Source organism: Setaria italica, chromosome IX (assembly GCF_000263155.2).
Source record: "Setaria italica strain Yugu1 chromosome IX, Setaria_italica_v2.0, whole genome shotgun sequence".
NCBI classification, from domain to species: Eukaryota; Viridiplantae; Streptophyta; class Magnoliopsida; order Poales; family Poaceae; genus Setaria; species Setaria italica.
Window position 1 is genome coordinate 20,415,646 of NC_028458.1, and position 17,365 is coordinate 20,433,010.

Below are 17,365 nucleotides of genomic sequence, written 5' to 3' on the forward strand. Positions count from 1 at the left end.
CCCAGCTCCAAAGGTTGTTAAGCACAGCACGCACTTCATAGATTTCCAGGGAACATTATTGATTCTTGAGTGGTTCGAATCGTGTGCAGAGGGTATCTGACCTTATCTTAATCTTCCCTGCATTTAGCCGGCAATTCGGATTTCAAGTCAAGCTTCATCCTTCTTAAGGCAAAAGTACGCAGGCATCATCCTGATATGTAAATCTTGTACGTTTAATACTCCTAATTAGTATCTAAATATTCGATGTGACACGTGCTAAAAATAAGCAAAGGGAACCAAACACCCTCAAAGTAAAAGCTATGAACCTAGAAAAACTAAAACGACTTACAATATTGAAATAGGAAGAGTATATGTACAAATAGGTGTGTAGTGACTTTGTCAATCTAAAGATATAACGACTCATTTTATAGCTTTTCATAGGGGTATGATGTGTGTGCCTACGTTCAGGAGGGGGATATAACTTGTCAATCTTATAATAAATGGCGGTGGGAAAATTGACAACAAGGTGACATTTTGTATATTTCAATCGATGAGCCACGTTAGCTAGCTATAAGTGAGCTGGCTTTATTTCTAGTGTCTCCAAATTTCTCAAACAAAAATACATAAAAATAATTTTGACAAAGGATATGCATGCATCAACAATTTTTTTACTGCATGGAAGCACATAAATATTGAAAAAATTGACGGCCATAAGATATATTTTGGCCCAAGTAATGTACTTATCATTTATTAATAAATAAAGATTATTTTATAAAATAATGATCAGCTGGAAGAGGTTTTATCGATAAAGATAGCTTCGCATCAATAGCTAGCTGACATTGGCTCTATTTTAGAGAAGCTTAGGGGGTGTTTGGGAGCACTCCACTCCACGAAAAATTGCTCCACTCCACCAATTCCGAATATTTCGCAGCCAAACGCGTCTAGCTCCAGCAACTCCGGCTCCAGGAAAAAGGTGGAGCAGGGGGGTTGATCCACATTTTTTTGGAGTACCTCAAGGGGTGTTCCAAAAACCCCCTTTACAGACCTCCTCGTGGAGTTGGTGGGTATTTACCCACCATTGCCACTCGTTACACACATACCGGTTCGATTCAAAGAAAAGAAAACACCTAGTCGCCGCCCCTCACCCCGGCCTGCCGCGCCGCCTGCCCGCCGCGCGCCCCGCGCCCGCCCGCCCGCCCGCCGCTCGCCGCCCGCCGCGCGCCGCGCCTCCTGCCACGCCCGCCGCCCGGCACCCCGCGCCCGCCGCCCGACGCCCCGCGCCACCCGCCCGCCGCCCCTGCGCCTCGAGAGAAGAAAGGAGAAGGAGAAGAAAGGAGAAGGAGAAGAAAGGAGAAGAAAAGGAGACTGACAAGTGGGACCCATTCACATGGGTATAATAGACCATTCACAACAAGTGCTAATATTTTTGGAGCTAGAGCACTGCCATTAGCCAAACACGTGCAGCAGCTCCATGTTTTTTTGGAGTTGGTGGAGTGGAGCTAGGAAAGTGTGGAGCTGGTGGAGTGGAACTGATTTTTCTAGAGTGGAGTAGTCCCAAACAGGCCCTTAGTATGGTGTAAACAACTGCCAGCTAGTTAGGGGGAAAACGGTAATATCCGTTCGTCCGGCCGGCCGAAAGGGTCATGGACTAAATAAATAGTTTATATCTGAATTTGAATATTTAATATATGTACCGTATCCATATTCAAATACGTTCGTAAAGTTGAATATTTAATATAGGATATCAATAACCAACATATCTAACACTCTTCGTATCCGAGTTGGAGAAAAAATAACTACATGTATCCGTATATATTCATATGTATCTAATCTGTTTTCATCCCTACGGCTAGCAACCAATCTCCTGAAGTCCTGATCCTTTGGCAAATAAGGCTCGTGCTGAGTACTGCTGCTCCGTTCCAAATTACTATTCATTTTGATTTTTCTTGGTACATAATTTTTTATATGCACCTAGATAACGCTATTACAGAACTTGTATTCGAAGATAGGCTATCACCGTCAGTTTTAAGTAAACCGTTGGTGATGCCTCTTCACCGCCGGTTTCGGTGCAGACAAGGACATCAGCTGTTAAAACCGACGGTGATACTCCTTTTCACCACCTGTTGGTGGCTAAAACCGACGGTGAAACCATCACCGCCAGTGCATTATACAGACCGGCGGTCTAACGATTCACGGATCCAAAAATTTTCAAACTTGGCTTCGAAAGTTTTGCGTCCGACTCCCTCTCCACCACCACTCTATCTCCCCACCGGCCCCTTCTCTCTCATCACAACTCTCTCTCCGCCGGCCCTCCCTCTCCCTCTCTCCAGCCCTCCCTCTCCCTCCGCCGCGACCCCTCTCTCCGGCTCTCCCTCCCTCTGGCCCTTCCTCAGCTGCCCCTCTTCTCCCCCCTTCGCTCGCCCTCACTCATGCAGGCGAGAAGCGGTGGCGGCGCACGAGGAAGCGGCACGGGGGCCTGCGTCGATGACAGTCGACGCGGGGAGCTATAGCGGCAAGGGCGGCGCTCAGATCTATGATGGATGGGATGTTGCAGCGCGCGGACATACGACGGCGACGGCAGCGCGGGGGGTTGTGTCGGCACACAGGAGAGGTCCACAGGCGCGGGTCGGGGCGATGGCGGGCACAGATCTGGATACAGGTCACCAGCATTGATGGCAGGTCACCTCTCTCTCTCCCTCTCTCCCTCCGTGTCGGATCCAGCGGGACCGCGGTGGTCTGCAGGTTGCGGGGCTGCGGCGGCCAGATCCGGCGAGGTACGGCCAGCCGGATCCGACGAGGCAGTGCGCAGCCAGGGCGTTGGGCGGCGATTTTTTTTTATTGTTTAATAGACCTTCACCGTCGATCCATCAGTGCCGAAAGTCAAATAACGGGTCCAAAACCGGCGGTAAAGGGCGATTTGGAGCCAGCGGTGATGTACCTCTGTGGAGTAATGATATATGTTATGTCTAGAGACATAGCAAATGTTATGTATCCAGAAAAGTAAAACGAATAGTAATTTGAGACAGAGAGAGTACATGTGAATTAAAAGTACCATTATTTTCTCCATAAAAATGAATTAAATTACCACTACCCTTTTAGAGAAATAAGAAGATGAATGTGCCAGAGACGGTTGGCCTAAGAGGTTGCTTTTACCTCTGACCAACAGCATAGGTCAGAGTTTAGGTTTATCCCTTCCCTTCTACTTACTTGAGAGTAGGGAGCAAAACTAGATAAGTCTTAAACGAAGACTGGGTTTAATGATACCCTCCCCATTTGTAACTGCTTACAGCGGAACTTCTACTATTCATTCTATCCACTATCTCTCGACAAATGAATCTGAATCAAAGTAGAGTAGAAGGCCAGACCTTAGGCGAATTTCGGTATCAAGAGATGAAAGTGAAAGGCGGAGGTATCCTTGGACCCCAGAAGCTAGTTCCAGTATCCTCATTTCTTTGGACACCAAACATGCAACATATCCTCCATTAGCATTAACACATCATAGTGAAGCTTCCTTCACTGAACAGATCTTCAGCAAGAAGTGACTAGTTGTCATTCCAAACTCCTAACCTTTTGTTTATCTCTCGCTTGCTTCGATTATAAATTCATCAAATGAAGGATTCAGAGCTTTTGTGTCCCTACAGTTAAGTACCAATATCTTTCTTGTCCGTCCAGCTATTCAGGAAAGGAAGGCAATCGATTCAATTCATTCCCCAATTTCTGGCTTGGTGCTGCGCATTATTAATAATATCATATAGCACGCATGCAGCTAGCCTTAGTGGCTGTAAAAGGTGTTAGGCAGCTCAGAATATGTGTTAGCAGCCCCCGTGCGGTGGCTCACTCACTTATATTTTTAAGCAGCCAAGAGAGGCGTTTAACTCGTGTCTTGTAATGATAAAAATCGTATCAGGCTTCCTGGACGACCAGGAGATAGACTAAGCTCCCTCCATATTTTCAAAATTATGTATATATTTCAAGAATTCAATAAAAATGAATTGGAATTCATGGTTTGTATAGGGATATAATTGCAATTTCCACTACTGAAAAGGTGTCTATTAGTACCACGTCTAAACCCCCTCTAGTCTCGGTTCTGGACCCGGTAATACGAATCCAAGACTAAAAGTCTCGCCCTTTAGTATCGGTTTTCTCACCCGGTACTAAAATGATCATTTAGTACCTACTAAAGGATTTTGAGTCAAAAAAATATTTTAAATCCCGAAGATGCTCACACACGCACGCAAATATTTTAAAGGGCAACCAACTGGCACTAAAAGACCTCCGGTGTCTACCAAATTTAGACCATGTACTAGTAGTATCGGGTCCGATTCATTCCGATTTTTTTTGGGATTGAAGCCTCGTTTTCTAGTAGTGTTCATTGGGATAATTCCAGTTGGTACATGATAGAAAAAAAAATATGTTCTAAATGAGGCGTCAATTAGCCTTCAATATATGTTTGTGCATCCCCTGTGGTGCACTTGCCCATTTTCGAAAGGACATAACTTTACTAGAGAAAGGAAAAAGGGATTAAGGAAAAAGAAAAGGACGCCACAACTTGAATTGATAAGGCAGCAGAAAGTACTTTTGTTCAACATTTTTCTGACTTCTTGTTGTTGTCCTTGGAATCGAACTGCTCTATTTCCTTGAATTTATTCTATCCGATTTCCCTGACGAGTTTAAAAGCACCGTCTTACCTGCTTATGGTGCAGATGATGCAGACTGTACATACCGATTCCAACGTGGCTTAACAGGGGCAAATTAACCAACATCCTTTCCACGTGATGCAAACTATTATTTCAAAATCAAGTACTATCCCATCCTCAAGTGTTTGATGATATCATTGGCGTCATTGTCTACATGATGTGGATTTCACAGTCCATATGTAGTTTCATAAATATGATTACCGGTCAAATTAAAACATCTATTAGTATATTTTTCTGAATTTATTTCAATATTAAACAACACCATTCTTTTTAGCGAGATGACGCACCAATCGACAACAAGGTGGCTATAATGACCTCATCAATCATATAAAAATTATGTATGTATGAGTATGCTTTCATAAAAATGAGTATGCATGTATGCATGCATGTATGTATGTATGTATGAGGGTCCGTGTTTATAATGTGTTTGGGAAAAAAATAGAACGTTCAATAATTGTAAAACCATCAATCCATCAATAGTAAAATAAAGGAAAGGAATTTGCATGCGTACAAACAAACCCACGCGGAAGATACACATGAAGTTTCAAGCGAAAATGGGATGGGATCGAAAGCCGAAAGGGCTGGTCTGGAGGCGGCCGAAAAGTTTCTTGATCAGTTTCTTTCGAGAAAAAAAGGTTCTTGACCTCATGATCTGGGCAGAATGGCAGATTGATCTCTTTTATCGCGGCGGCTGAAAAAGTTGGAGGTCAGGTTCGGCCAATCGGCCCCTTGCGGAGCTTGCTGGGCTGCGCCTGCGCTAGTGCGCGAGCGTGCGCGCCTATTGCTGGGTTCACTATCCCTGAACAGTGTCACGTTTCTCATCATAAAATTGTTCAACGCAGTACCACGTTTCTTGTCATAAAAATATTCACCGCTCAAAACAGAATTGTGAATACACGTACTAAAATATAAGCCAAATTTGCAGGAAAAGTATCAAATGCACTTTGCTTACTAACAATCCAGGGTCAGCTGGTTGACTGGTTCTGTAGGCTTTTCTTCTGTATTTTGGTGTTCACAATGCTTGCGGATTCTAGCTATCGATGACATGAAAAAGGACAATTTTTTTCTTAAGATGACAAAGCATTTACATGAGAAGCCTTCGGCATTATCACGTCTCCTCCCGCTCGTTCTACTACTTCACGATACCTGATTGCCTACAGCTCTGAAGAAGACCACTATGGAGGAATCCTTGGATGTTGATGAAAGTGCGAGCACCACCAATTTTTTTTTCCTCCTGCTTGGCAAAATAGGCCGCAAACCTTCGCCTTCGTGTGGGCAAGCATTCACCTGCAATTTTTAAAAAAAAAAGTTAATATGCATGACTTTTTAAAAAAAAATTGTCAGAATGGTGACTACAAGTCTGCTACTGATCTCGTTTATGGATATATTCAAATTTGAGAGAACAAAACTTAAAAGTGAAAAAAAACTAGTTCGATGTTGTGTAATTCAATCATGTAGTATCAGATTTTTTTTCTGACGGAAAATGTATGGATACTTGATGACGCCTTCTGATCCTGTAGTTCTTTAGTCCAGAATTATGCTGGTTAACTATAAGTTAGAAAAAAATAATTATAGATTCAATAGTTCAATTCCAAGCAGTAAGTTTTTAGGAGTTCCAGAGCTTTCAAGTCTTGTTTATAAATAGCTACATACCATGAACCATACATGCTTAGGATCTGCCAACCTATAATATTCATGGTGCAGTGCAATTCTGTTCAAATATTAAATACAGTTCTAAGTGAAGGTAATGTACTAACCACATCGAGAAAACCTTCACTTGAGTTTATATATATCGCTGTAACTTTCCTTCCTATATTTCCACCCAAATTGTCTGGTACTGTAGCTCTCCGGACAAAGAATGTTTGCTATTATATACCTGCAGCAACATAATTATTTGTCCCCAGAATTTTCAGTGTATGGCAAGCAATACTTATGAATGGCTGTATGATGGCATCCAACTGACATTTTGTTTTTATCAGAACTCTCAGAACAAAATATTACAAATTGATGAAGTGTCTATATTTCAAAAGCTCCAAAAACAGCATGGCATCCTACAGTTATTTACACAAATGACGAAGGTGTTGAGATGAAAGATTGCTTACACATGTTTCTCAATGTTTTATAAATAGTCCAACACTTCCATCTCGTCATATGAGTCTCTCCGCTTTTTCAAAACCCTTGGTCTGTCATTGACTATTTCTAGAACCTGATACATAAAAGTCGAACATCAAACAACAAATTGAGTTTTTCAAATCTAGGCCTTCATTGTATAAGGAAAATAAAAATAAGTTTATTGGTTTAGCTAGTGTGTCCTACCAGTCAAGGAGGCTGGAATTTTAGATGAGTAAAGAGCAAGTCATTTATTAAAAAATCTTCATTAAATATTTCAAGAAAGTGCGGCATGTTATCTATACAATACACAGGTTACATAGAAAAAAAAAACTTAGTACACATGCCACGCAGATGGCTGCCAAATACACCTCATGAATTATATAGCAACATGTCCGAGTGTCAATAAATGTTAAGCATAATTGAAATAATATTTTATTAGAAACAGTCATGGCATTTCAAATTTCAAATGTCTAATGAATCCTATTTTCAAAAAGATTAATCCCTAAAAAATAACATACCTCTGGTCTTGAGTAGAGAACACCATACGACATGCCCACATCAACGCACCAAACTTTGCCGTCGCATTTGCTGACAACAGAAGAAAGCCACTGGTTAACTCATCTCATAAAATTGGCATCTCGTAAATCTCCTATTGAAAATCCTTTGCATAGAACGCTCAGTTGAGATTTGAGAACGATAGGTACCAATTCACACCACCAATCTGGGGAGTATGCCCTACCACCATCCCCTTTGCTCCCACAGATTTCAGCGTTTGCTCAGCAACAATGGAAGATAGCTGAAACCAACATGGACATCTGTGTGATCACTTGTGAAGTGTGAAATATTTGTTTTTTCATTGAGATACATATTTCCCGTGGTGCAAGAGAAAGCACCCGGAGGTCTGGTTACTGGATTAGATTATTTTTCTAACCATCAAAGCACGGCGCGGCCTTTCGGCAGGGTCATGCGAGTACAGTCGGCTCCATACCACACTGTCATAACCTCTAGTAGCTATGAAAGGGATGCCTGTCTCATCATCGCTGTCTTCACCTGAACATTTCATCCACATTGACACTTCTCTGTTCATACGCTCAATCCCGTATTCAACTGCAGACAAGAAGAGAACAAACTGAGCCAAAACGCTTCACTTAATGCAGTCCATGTTATCAAAAAGAACATTTCCAATTGTAGCTGAAATTTTGTTGGGTCACAAGATTCACGCTTGTTAATGCTAGTCTGAAACAAGAGCCTCATTCTGCATTTAGTTTATGCAGTGGTTGTTTCAGTTATATGTTTGAGACTAAGATGACGTAAGCAACTGCATAGGGTAACACTGATACAATGGGAGGGAAGAGGGGTTCACCATGATGAGGAAGAAGGCCACCATGACAAAATACCCAGTCATTGATCTTAAGGACAACAGGATGACGTGCCAATTCACAAGCTAATGGACCACCTCGCTTGAAAAGCGATGATCTTGCAGCAAACCCTCTCTGCTTCTGTCTCAACATTGAAAGCCAAACATTTCAGAATCACAAGCAAAACATATAGCCTCACCAGTGCATATTTTTGAAACAGCTCTGTGAATGAGCTACTAGCAGAATATTATTTTTTTCGTTGCTGATTAAGATGGTGGATTTCGTTTTCCTACTAAGTGGTTAAATGAATTATATATATTGATTGCAAAAGTGTGTATGCTTACATTGACAAAGTTCCAAGGACGCCAGTCACTGTTAGGCGAAGCCCTGTATTCTTTCTTCCTCCTTTCAGAGACGTCAACCCAGTTGAGAAAGACCTCTTCCCAGTTACCATCACTTTCATCAAGGTACTCAAGGAAGCGTATGCACTCATCAAAACCCCCCGGATCAACATACCGGAAATCACCTTCCACATTCATGGTTTCATGGTTTCCATTAACCTGTCGAAAAATCAAACTCCATGTACATCAGAATGTAAGTATCGGCTAACTAGTGGCATTTTCAGGGATAAGGGACGTAGAGTGGCAGACAAACCTGAAATACAGCACCACCTTGAGATTTGGCTTGCAAGTTCAGTGAGCTCAACAGTGACAGTATGGCAATTTCATCTTTCCCACGATCAAGGATGTCCCCAACTTGAACCAGTACCTATCACACAAGCACATCATATATTCATCTATTTTCCGTGTGGGGACAGAGTATGAAAGGAGAGCAAGCTTGAGAAATATCAGTAATGGACCAATGTTTAACTGTTTATGCTCTGCAACGCGCAATGCTAAAGCACCGAACAAGAAAGATTGAGGGGGTTTACCGTGCGCCCGCCTGTCCACACATGGCCGTCTGATTCCGCGCTCAGGACGCCGGCCAACACCAGCGCCGCTCTCGTCTGGGAGAGATCGCCGTGGACATCGCCAACTGCAAACGAGGTTCACGTTTAATTGACACGGCATGATATGATACGCAGCTACGCCTAGTGAGTAGTGACCAATATTTGCAAATGACTAGATCGGCAGAACTGCTGACGTACGTACTGGCGACAATGCGGCGGTCGGGCGCAGACACGACGGTGGGCGGGTCACCGGCGACGGTGATGGGGCGCGGGGGTCCTCCTCCGGCGCTGGCGACGGCCCGGCATGACGAGACGAACCTTCCGCTGCCGGTCCTAGGATAAGGCGGCGCCACGAAGCCCAGCCTGAGCGAAAGGACGACGGCCATGGACATAGATAGATGCTGCCACGAGAGCTTGCTCCGCCTAGCAAGGTCGTGCTAGGCCGTTTGATGAGAGGAGCTAGGAGCTACGAAGGGAGGAGGGAACGAAGGCGGCAAGCCGGCAAGCGAGGCGAGAGGCGGGCAGCTGCTGCGAGCAGCCGCTGTAAAATTGAGCGGCGATGAGTCCATGTAACTGGCCAAGTTCTTGGTGGGGAAGGCGAGGTGACCTCTGAGCCAGTCGTTTGCAGATGAGTTTCCGGCTGCTCTCTTCTTGCTCTGCTGCTCGCTGCAAGGACGGGCCAGTTGAAAAGGAAGGCCCATAATGTGGTGAGTCGGGCCGGCCCAGATCGGCCTGTTAGGATGGGCTGGGCTCAAACTTGCAAGTGCAGCCTTTAGTAACGATGCTGGAGACGTGTCCCCATGCCGGTGGCGTATTGCGTTGTTCACCGTTACGCCAGCATCCATCAACTCTCTCATCATCTGTTGACTTTTGTTCTCTCTCCCTCTCTTTTGAAAAAGGAGAACCAATCCCTCCCTCATCACAATGGATGAAGTTCGCAGGGGGGAGATTCTAATGTCACCCACTAGCACTCCAGGGAGTACATATGGCACGATCTAAAGTTCTCTAATTCGTTTCAAGAACATAATTAGATCCTTTGAAAAGTTTCTGGATATTCTAGCATTACGCTCCAACCGAAGTGGATGATACCTTGCAGAACATCATTAGTTGTGATCATTTGTAGACGTCGTTGTCGTTATGCCATTTAATCCATTTCAGAGTGGAACTCTTCAAGTCTTACCCAATAATTAGTCAAATTATGTCCAATGTTTAGTGTATGAACTTGCATCAATTGATCCATATGCAATACTATGTTATTATTGAGATTTACAAGTAAATAACATTGAAGTCGTTAATTGCTTGGAAAGTAGCATTTTTCAAAGCAACTATGTAATCTTATTAGGATTAGCCAAAAGTCATGGGTCACGGTAATCCAAACTGTTTGATCTCTGAAGAGCTCCTCCCTTCGTTTTAAATTTTAGATCATTTTACCTTTTATAAATACATAGATTTAGTAAAAGAGATGTATCTAGAAAGATTAAAACGATCTACGATTTAGGATTTAGGATAGAGTGAGTAACTATTAGCACATTAGATAAAATCTCGTTTCGATCCCGGGCTAATAGGCCAGCTATAGTAGCTAGCCTTACCTATCCCCTCAGTTAACAATTAGTTTAATAGTTAGCTCTAAGGATCCAAACAACTCTAAGGTGATGATTCACATGGATTTCTTATACTATGACTGTAATGTTATATACAATGCACATACTTTAGTTCTCTCCACTTAACTAATCTATACTCCTTTCATCTTAAATTGTAGGTCGTTTTAGTATTTATAGATTCATAATTTTTCTATTTATCTAAATACATAATAAAAACTATAAAGGTAGAAATGATGAAACGAACTACAATTTGGGATGGGGGGAGTATATAATAATACTATATCACTGGTAGAGAATTGATCTTTAGTCCCGTTTTGTAGGATGCAAATCTTCCGAAAATCCATCCGGGATAAACCAACCGAGACAAAGGGGGGGTCTTCTGTCCCGGGTCACTCAACCGAGACTAAAGACCTCCTTTTATCCCGGTTGGTAATAGGTCACCATGCCAGGCGCTGCAAAAAAAAAGAAATTCCATGAGGGCCCCCCAACACGCACAGGTCGCAAGTTACAAGTCGCGTGATTTTTCACGCGAAATATGCGCGTGCGCGCTGCGTGGGATTCGAACCCACAACCTCCAGCCTCACGCGTAGCTTCCTTGCCATCCCACCTACACAGCACATTGACTATATAGGGGATGCAATCCTTTTGTATTAACTCGTGGGGGATCCTTTTATCCCGGTTGGAAACACCAACCGGGAGAAAAGACTCTCGACCCTTTTATCCCGGTTTGTAATACCAACCGGGATAAAAGGAGGGGTCTTTTATCCCGGTTGGTGTTTCAAATCGGGATAAAAGGCCTCTCGGGGTCTTTTTTTTCCACTAGCCTTTGCAACCTGGATAAAAGGTCCCGGTTGGTGAGCCCCCCACCAGTGACCGAGCTTTAGTCCCAGTTGGTGAACCTTTTGTCCCGAGCCAACTTTAAACTGGGATAAAATGGGACGCATGGAAGGTGAATTCTCTACTAGTGTATGTATGGAACGAAGTAACATCGAGAGATTTTCCTATATTCCCGTATCTTGGCCGTTAGCCTTTTAGAGATTTGGCTTTATATGTGCTAATCCTCACTGTCATCAGCTAGGGTGATACAACTTCATAATCAATCCGCAACTTCATTAGCTCATTGGTTAGGAGCTACGGGTACGTGCGTGGAATGCGCGGTGCCACCATGCAGGATGCAGGTAAGACTGCCGGCCACAAAGGCAAGACGACGTACGGGATTTTTCTCTCTGGTGCGCCGCGACCAAATAAAAACTATATATTGCGTGCCACTCTCCACCACGCGACACGAATATCAGTTGCAGTAGTAGCGAGAAAAAGAAGAAGATTCCGTCGCCTTTTCGTGCATGAAATCGGTCGTGTGTGGCGCCAGCAATCGAGTTCCCGGCCCCGCGATCACCGCGCGCGGATCGCGTCGCGGGGACACGCACCCAGAATTATTTCAGCAGTGGCATCCGTTTTCCTTTCTTTCAACAGGTTATTATGGCCGTAGGCTCCGCGCAAACCCTTTCTTTTTTTTAGTTGGGGGAAAAAAGAAAAAGAAAGTCTATGATCGTCGATACTGTTCAACGCACTATGACTAGACGTGGGAATGGATCTTCGTGACCCGGAGTTCCATTGGACTTTTTCCTTTTGGATTTAACTGGACTGGACGTGTTTTGGATGTGGATATTCACCTGCTTCAAGTCCAAACGTATCATGGATAATGAATTATTTATGGACAAATTTTTTGGATGACCAAGCAACCACTGGACTGCATAGCGCATCGGAGACGGCGCGCGCTCTGGTCATGACTGCTCGCCGAAGGTGCGGCGGAGTTGGGCTTCCCACTATAGCACAAAACGTTTGCAGTGGCGGTCAAAACCCATCTCTCCTGGCGGATATGGCAGCGGATATGGCAACAGCTAAATTTCACCCTAGCACAAATCGTCATCAGTGCAATCACGATCTAGGCTAGTGAGTGCTTAGTAAGCTCGCCACCACAGCTATTTTTTGGAAATAAAAAAAAGCTGGTCGTAGCAGTCGTGCCGCCGCATGCGTAGACGCCCGGCGCTGTTGCTCATGCCGCCACCCGCATTGGCCTCTCCAGCGCTACCCCACCAGCGCCGGCCGCCACCAGCTGCCCCGTTGAGCCCTGCCACCACCGGTGGCTCGCGGCAGGCTACCTTGCCGGGCCATGCCCCCACCAGTCGGTCGCCTGCATCAGCCCCGCGCCGGACCTGCCCCCGCCGACACTGGCCGCCACCAGCTGCCCCGCCGAGCCCTGCTTGCACCCGACGGCCGAACGCGCCGCCCCGCCGGGCCCTACCGCCAACGCCGGCCGCCGGTGGCCTGCGCAGGACGTGCCCCCGCCGGTGCCCTCAACCATCCGCGACGCCCGCCAACAATTAGGCCCCGGATCCTTTGTGGTGGCGGGTGGTAATTAGGCCCGCCAGCAATCAAAAATCCATGTGCCAGCACAAATTGTTTTTTGCGTGGTGGCGATCCGCTGCTCTCCTGCATGGCCACATCCTCACGAGTGGCCTCGAGCTCGCCGCCGCAGCGTAGACAGACCTAGTTTCAGTGACTTTCCTCTGGCAAATCACAACGTAACTTACCCATACTTCTCTACCCTCTAAATCCGATCTAAAGGTTATCCTTCATCTTGATCAAAAAGAAAACAAAAATAATTATTGAGCCCACCTGTTAGTCTCAGCGTCTTCTTCTCCTCCATCTGCATCTCATTCATGTCCGATGGGCGGGGGCGACATGACCTGCGTCTCTCCCATCAGCGCGCTTCAACATCCGTGGCAACTTCGTGTTGCCAGAGCCAGACCATGACAAGGCCCCCACCCCTCCATCCCCCTTCTCCCTCCAGCCTCCATGTCGTTCTTCTTTTTCGCAAGCCATTGCCCCCCTCCACTTCCTCTTCGCAAGTCCAAAATCCGTGGTGCTCCCCTCTAAATTGACCATCACAAACTCAAATTGAGGTTGCTCCCTGCCCTCTCATTGCTCGAATTGACGCTGTAACCTACAAGGACCCGATCTCCACCGCAAAGAATGGAAGTTTTTACTTGTTGGAGAAGAAGATAGAAATCCATGAAGACAAACGCTAGCTTCATGTTGGCTGCACGCAGAGGTGAGGAACTCGACGTGAGCACACCTTCCAACGGATCGCTCCCGTCTCGCCTGCCTTGGGCGGTGTCATCCGCGACGCGCACCAGCCCGCCGGCGAAGGGGACGACGAGGCGACCATGGAGCACGCCGTCAACATCCGAGCCTATGCCGTGCACGCGCCGGTGGGCGGGGCTCGTGTATTGGAGCTCCTCCAGCAGCATCTCAATCACCGTCCTCTTAGACCAAGTGGTGCCAGCCGTCGGCAAGCCTAGCTCCCTAACCAAGTGAAGCGGCTTGCCACGGTGACTGCATTCGACAGCTGAAAAGGAGACTAATATCGTGCCTCTCGTTGGATTTTGTTTGAACATCGGATATGAAGCTGCAAGTTATGCTAGGACTTACTGAAGGTAAGCCATGGTCGACTCGTGCTCGTTGTCTTGCCCTGGGGTGCCTTGACCAGGGGCGGATCTTAAGGGGGGCTAGCCCCCCTACATGTGTGAAGCCAATAGATCCCCTCCTAAGCTTCCCTATATTTTTTAGTCATGGATGAAGGAGTGTAAGAAGAAAATAGAGAAGAGGAAGAAGAGAAAGAGGAAGGAGATCCACTAGTAGAGAACTGATCTTCCATCTAACCCCTTTAGTCTCTGTTAACATTGGACCTGTGACTAAAGTAGATTTAATCTCAGGTCACAAATATGCCACCGAAAGCCACCGCGGGGGGAGGCTTTAGTACCGGTTGTAAATACCAACCGGGACTAAAGCCTCCCCTTTAGTCCCGGTTGTAACGGCTACAAAATATCCCACCGATGCTGCACCCTTTTGTCCCAGTTGGAATTTCCAACCGGGACTAAAGGGGGGAGGGGGCCTTTAGTCCCGGTTGGTGTTTCCAACCAGGACAAAATGTCCCTTTTCACGCGCTCCCTCAGGCCCTCTCTCTCTCCACCTTATCTTCTCCTCCTCTCCCTTATCCTCACACGGGTGCTTTCCTCCTCTCCCTTTCTTCCAAGCACTTCCTCTTCTCCCTCTCCTCCTCTCTCTTCTCTCTGCGCCGCCGGCACCTCCCTGGCCGGGCCGCCTGGCCACTGGCGCGCGGGGCGCAGGGCCTCCCCAGCCAGGCCGCCTCGCCTCCGGCGCGGGGCCTCCAGCCGACCCGCCTGGCCACCGGCGTGCGGCGCGCGGGGAGGCACCTGAAGGTGCAGCTTGGGAAGCTGCATGGGCAGCAGAAAATGGAGGCCTTGGATGCTAGTTAGAAAGCTACGATCGCTAAAGCGAGAGCGTAAGCCGCCCCTAGCTCCTTCCTACTTTTACATTATCTTTGGTTCCTCAGGGATGAACAACTAATAGCTAGCTGGTTCTTATTTTTTTGGTAGGTCTAGCCGACGAAGAGGAAAAGCTTTTGATTAATTGTTAACTTCATCTTCGTTTCACTTATGATGTGCAGGGAAATGGCTTTCCTTCAACAGATTTATGATGGCTCTGATTTGTGCGTGGGGTTTATCTTCACGTCTTGGATCCTTCGAATCCGCTCTAAGTCTTAATCTAGCTAGTACTGTATCGTATCCATGGTCCATCTAGGCATCGTCGATCAGGATGGTTGTTATTTGTTAGAAGCGTGCGCTTTAGAACAGATGATCCTGTCACCCTATGGTTTGTTCTGCAAACTAGACATGTCTCAAAAAATTCCATGTGTTTTTGTGGCGGATGCACCGAAAAATTCCATGTGTTGTTCGATATTGGCATATTTGTGCAAAGTTCTTTGATAAGTTCATGAGAAGTTGTTTTATAAAGTAAGTTTATCGAATCAAAATCAGAGAAAGAAAAGACCAACCAGAATATAAATTATTGGCCAGTTTTTTTATTTTTTTAGAACCTTTTAGTTCCGGTTGGTAATACCAACCGGGACTAAAAGGGTCAGTGCATGCGCCTGGCATGGCCGCTGCTTTAGTCCCAGCTAGTTTTACCAACCGAGACTAAAGGGGGTCTTTAGTCCCGGGTGAATGATAGGGGACTAAAGAACCCCTTTCGTCTCAAAAATTTAATCCCGGATGGATTTTCGGTATCTTTGAGGTCTACCAACTAGGACTAATGCCGCATTTTCCACTGGTAAACAGAGGAGATGAGGAAGAAGAAGGTAGTTTCTTGGGCTGCCTCCGCCACCAGCCCTGACCCCACCACCCTATCAGTCGAAGCTGCCTGACGACCACTTCAAACCTCTTATCCGCTATTAGAAATTAGAAAGAGGAACGGGAAACGGGATAACAGGAGGCAGCCCACGACGGATCCTATCCTATCCCATCGCATCCTTGTCTTTGCATTCCACGGACGCACGGCGAGCGTGCGCCGTGCGACGCCACGTTGGGAGTTGCCGGGTTGATGCTAAAAGTTCCGGAATCACCACGAGCCTGCGCATCCCGATCGAGCCGAAGCAGCAACAGCCAACAGCGGCAAGTGGATTTTGTATTTTCTTTTCTTTTATTTAATGCCCGTTGGCCTACCTCCGTGCGGGAGGAGAGACGCCTGTCGTCGCGCAGCGAGAGGCGAGGCATCCTCCTCGGCCTCGGTCCTCCCCTCCTCGTCGCTTTCTTCAATCCGCATCCGCCGTTGGGAACAGAGACACGGGCAGATGCGCGTGCGCCGATGCGAAATTCAAATCTCCGCTCCTCCCTGCGTGGCTCCCTGCCGCATCTGTTGTCGCAGTAAAAGCGCCGTTGATTTCCTTTTTTTTCTACTGCGACTTTACTGGCCGGCGGGTCCGCAAGACAGGGTCAGGGGAAGCGTGGTGGGGCCAAGCCTGCCGGTGACCTGGAGGACCGGTTACGCTGGTCACAGTGTTCACGACGTCCTTCCCCCCGGTGGAGTTTACCGTTCACCCCGTGTTCACGGCTTCACGCGCCCGCCCAAAGTTACCGTTGGGAGCCTCGTGCTTGGAGTGACCGTGCATACAAATACGAGAACAAGTACTTGACCTCGGCTTTTAATCATCTACAGAGCTTCCAAACGGGCAGCTTGCACAAACCTACTCCAAATTGTTGCGACCCAATAACCATCTACTCTCACATAACTTGTAGCAGATTGCACAATCCAAATTGTAATAATCCACAATCCCGACAATGCAATCTAGCGAGGATCCAAATAGAATCTTTCATATCTATATATTTCATATGGTCACATACTAAATTTTAAGGCATGCTTTTCAGATATAGAAATGTAATTTTAGCCTTATATTGTGTCTATTTAACCTCTGAACTCCACGCCAATATGTTGCTTGGTGTTTAAAATGTATTGACGACGCCTATCAAGATGGTTTACTTTAGCCTATCAATGGTGCTTCTCCCGTTCGTTGTCTTTTCTAGATACACAGTAACTTTTATTATGTATATAGGTATAATATATGTATCTATAAAAACTAAAATGATGAATAGTAATTTGGGACAGAGGGAGTAGTAACAAAAAATGAGTTGTACTTAGAAAGAGCCTACTGATTGGATCGATCGTATATCCATCTCCTCCTTTTGTTCAAAAAAATTGAAAGAGATTCGACATATCCATCCTCCCATATCACTTTGCGCTCATCCA

The 17,365-nt window shown here is 46.0% G+C and overlaps 1 protein-coding gene and 1 long non-coding RNA gene across 2 annotated transcripts; one reads left to right on the forward strand and one right to left on the reverse strand.

Annotated features, from left to right (window-relative positions):
• Window positions 1-5,562: 5,562 nt before the first annotated feature.
• Window positions 5,563-9,703, reverse strand: LOC101755674 (shewanella-like protein phosphatase 1). The gene is made up of 11 exons (XM_004983055.4): window positions 9,298-9,703; window positions 9,078-9,181; window positions 8,801-8,914; window positions 8,491-8,706; window positions 8,152-8,287; window positions 7,720-7,895; window positions 7,493-7,584; window positions 7,307-7,376; window positions 6,779-6,882; window positions 6,434-6,552; window positions 5,563-5,963 (listed from the first exon to the last, which is right to left on the reverse strand). The coding sequence occupies exons 1-9, from the start codon at window positions 9,485-9,487 to the stop codon at window positions 6,796-6,798; spliced, it is 1,185 nt and encodes a 394-aa protein (XP_004983112.1). The 5' UTR covers window positions 9,488-9,703; the 3' UTR covers window positions 5,563-5,963; window positions 6,434-6,552; window positions 6,779-6,795.
• Window positions 9,704-14,862: 5,159 nt separating this feature from the next.
• On the forward strand, window positions 14,863-15,522 carry LOC111258480. The gene is made up of 2 exons (XR_002679007.1): window positions 14,863-15,065; window positions 15,231-15,522. It is a non-coding gene; the product is annotated as an uncharacterized LOC111258480 (long non-coding RNA).
• The last annotated feature ends 1,843 nt before the right edge of the window (window positions 15,523-17,365 follow it).

Bases quoted from the DNA above. Each gene is read 5' to 3' on its own strand.
- LOC101755674 (XM_004983055.4), bottom strand. From the start codon at position 9,487: ATGTCCATGGCCGTCGTCCTTTCGCTCAGGCTGGGCTTCGTGGCGCCG. The intron at 7,896-8,151 runs GTGAACCCCTCT...TCTTGTCTGCAG, and splicing joins TGGCCTTCTTCCTCATCATG to TTGAATACGGGATTGAGCGT. The intron at 6,883-7,306 runs GTATGTTATTTT...TTTATGTATCAG, and splicing joins TTCTCTACTCAAGACCAGAG to GTTCTAGAAATAGTCAATGA.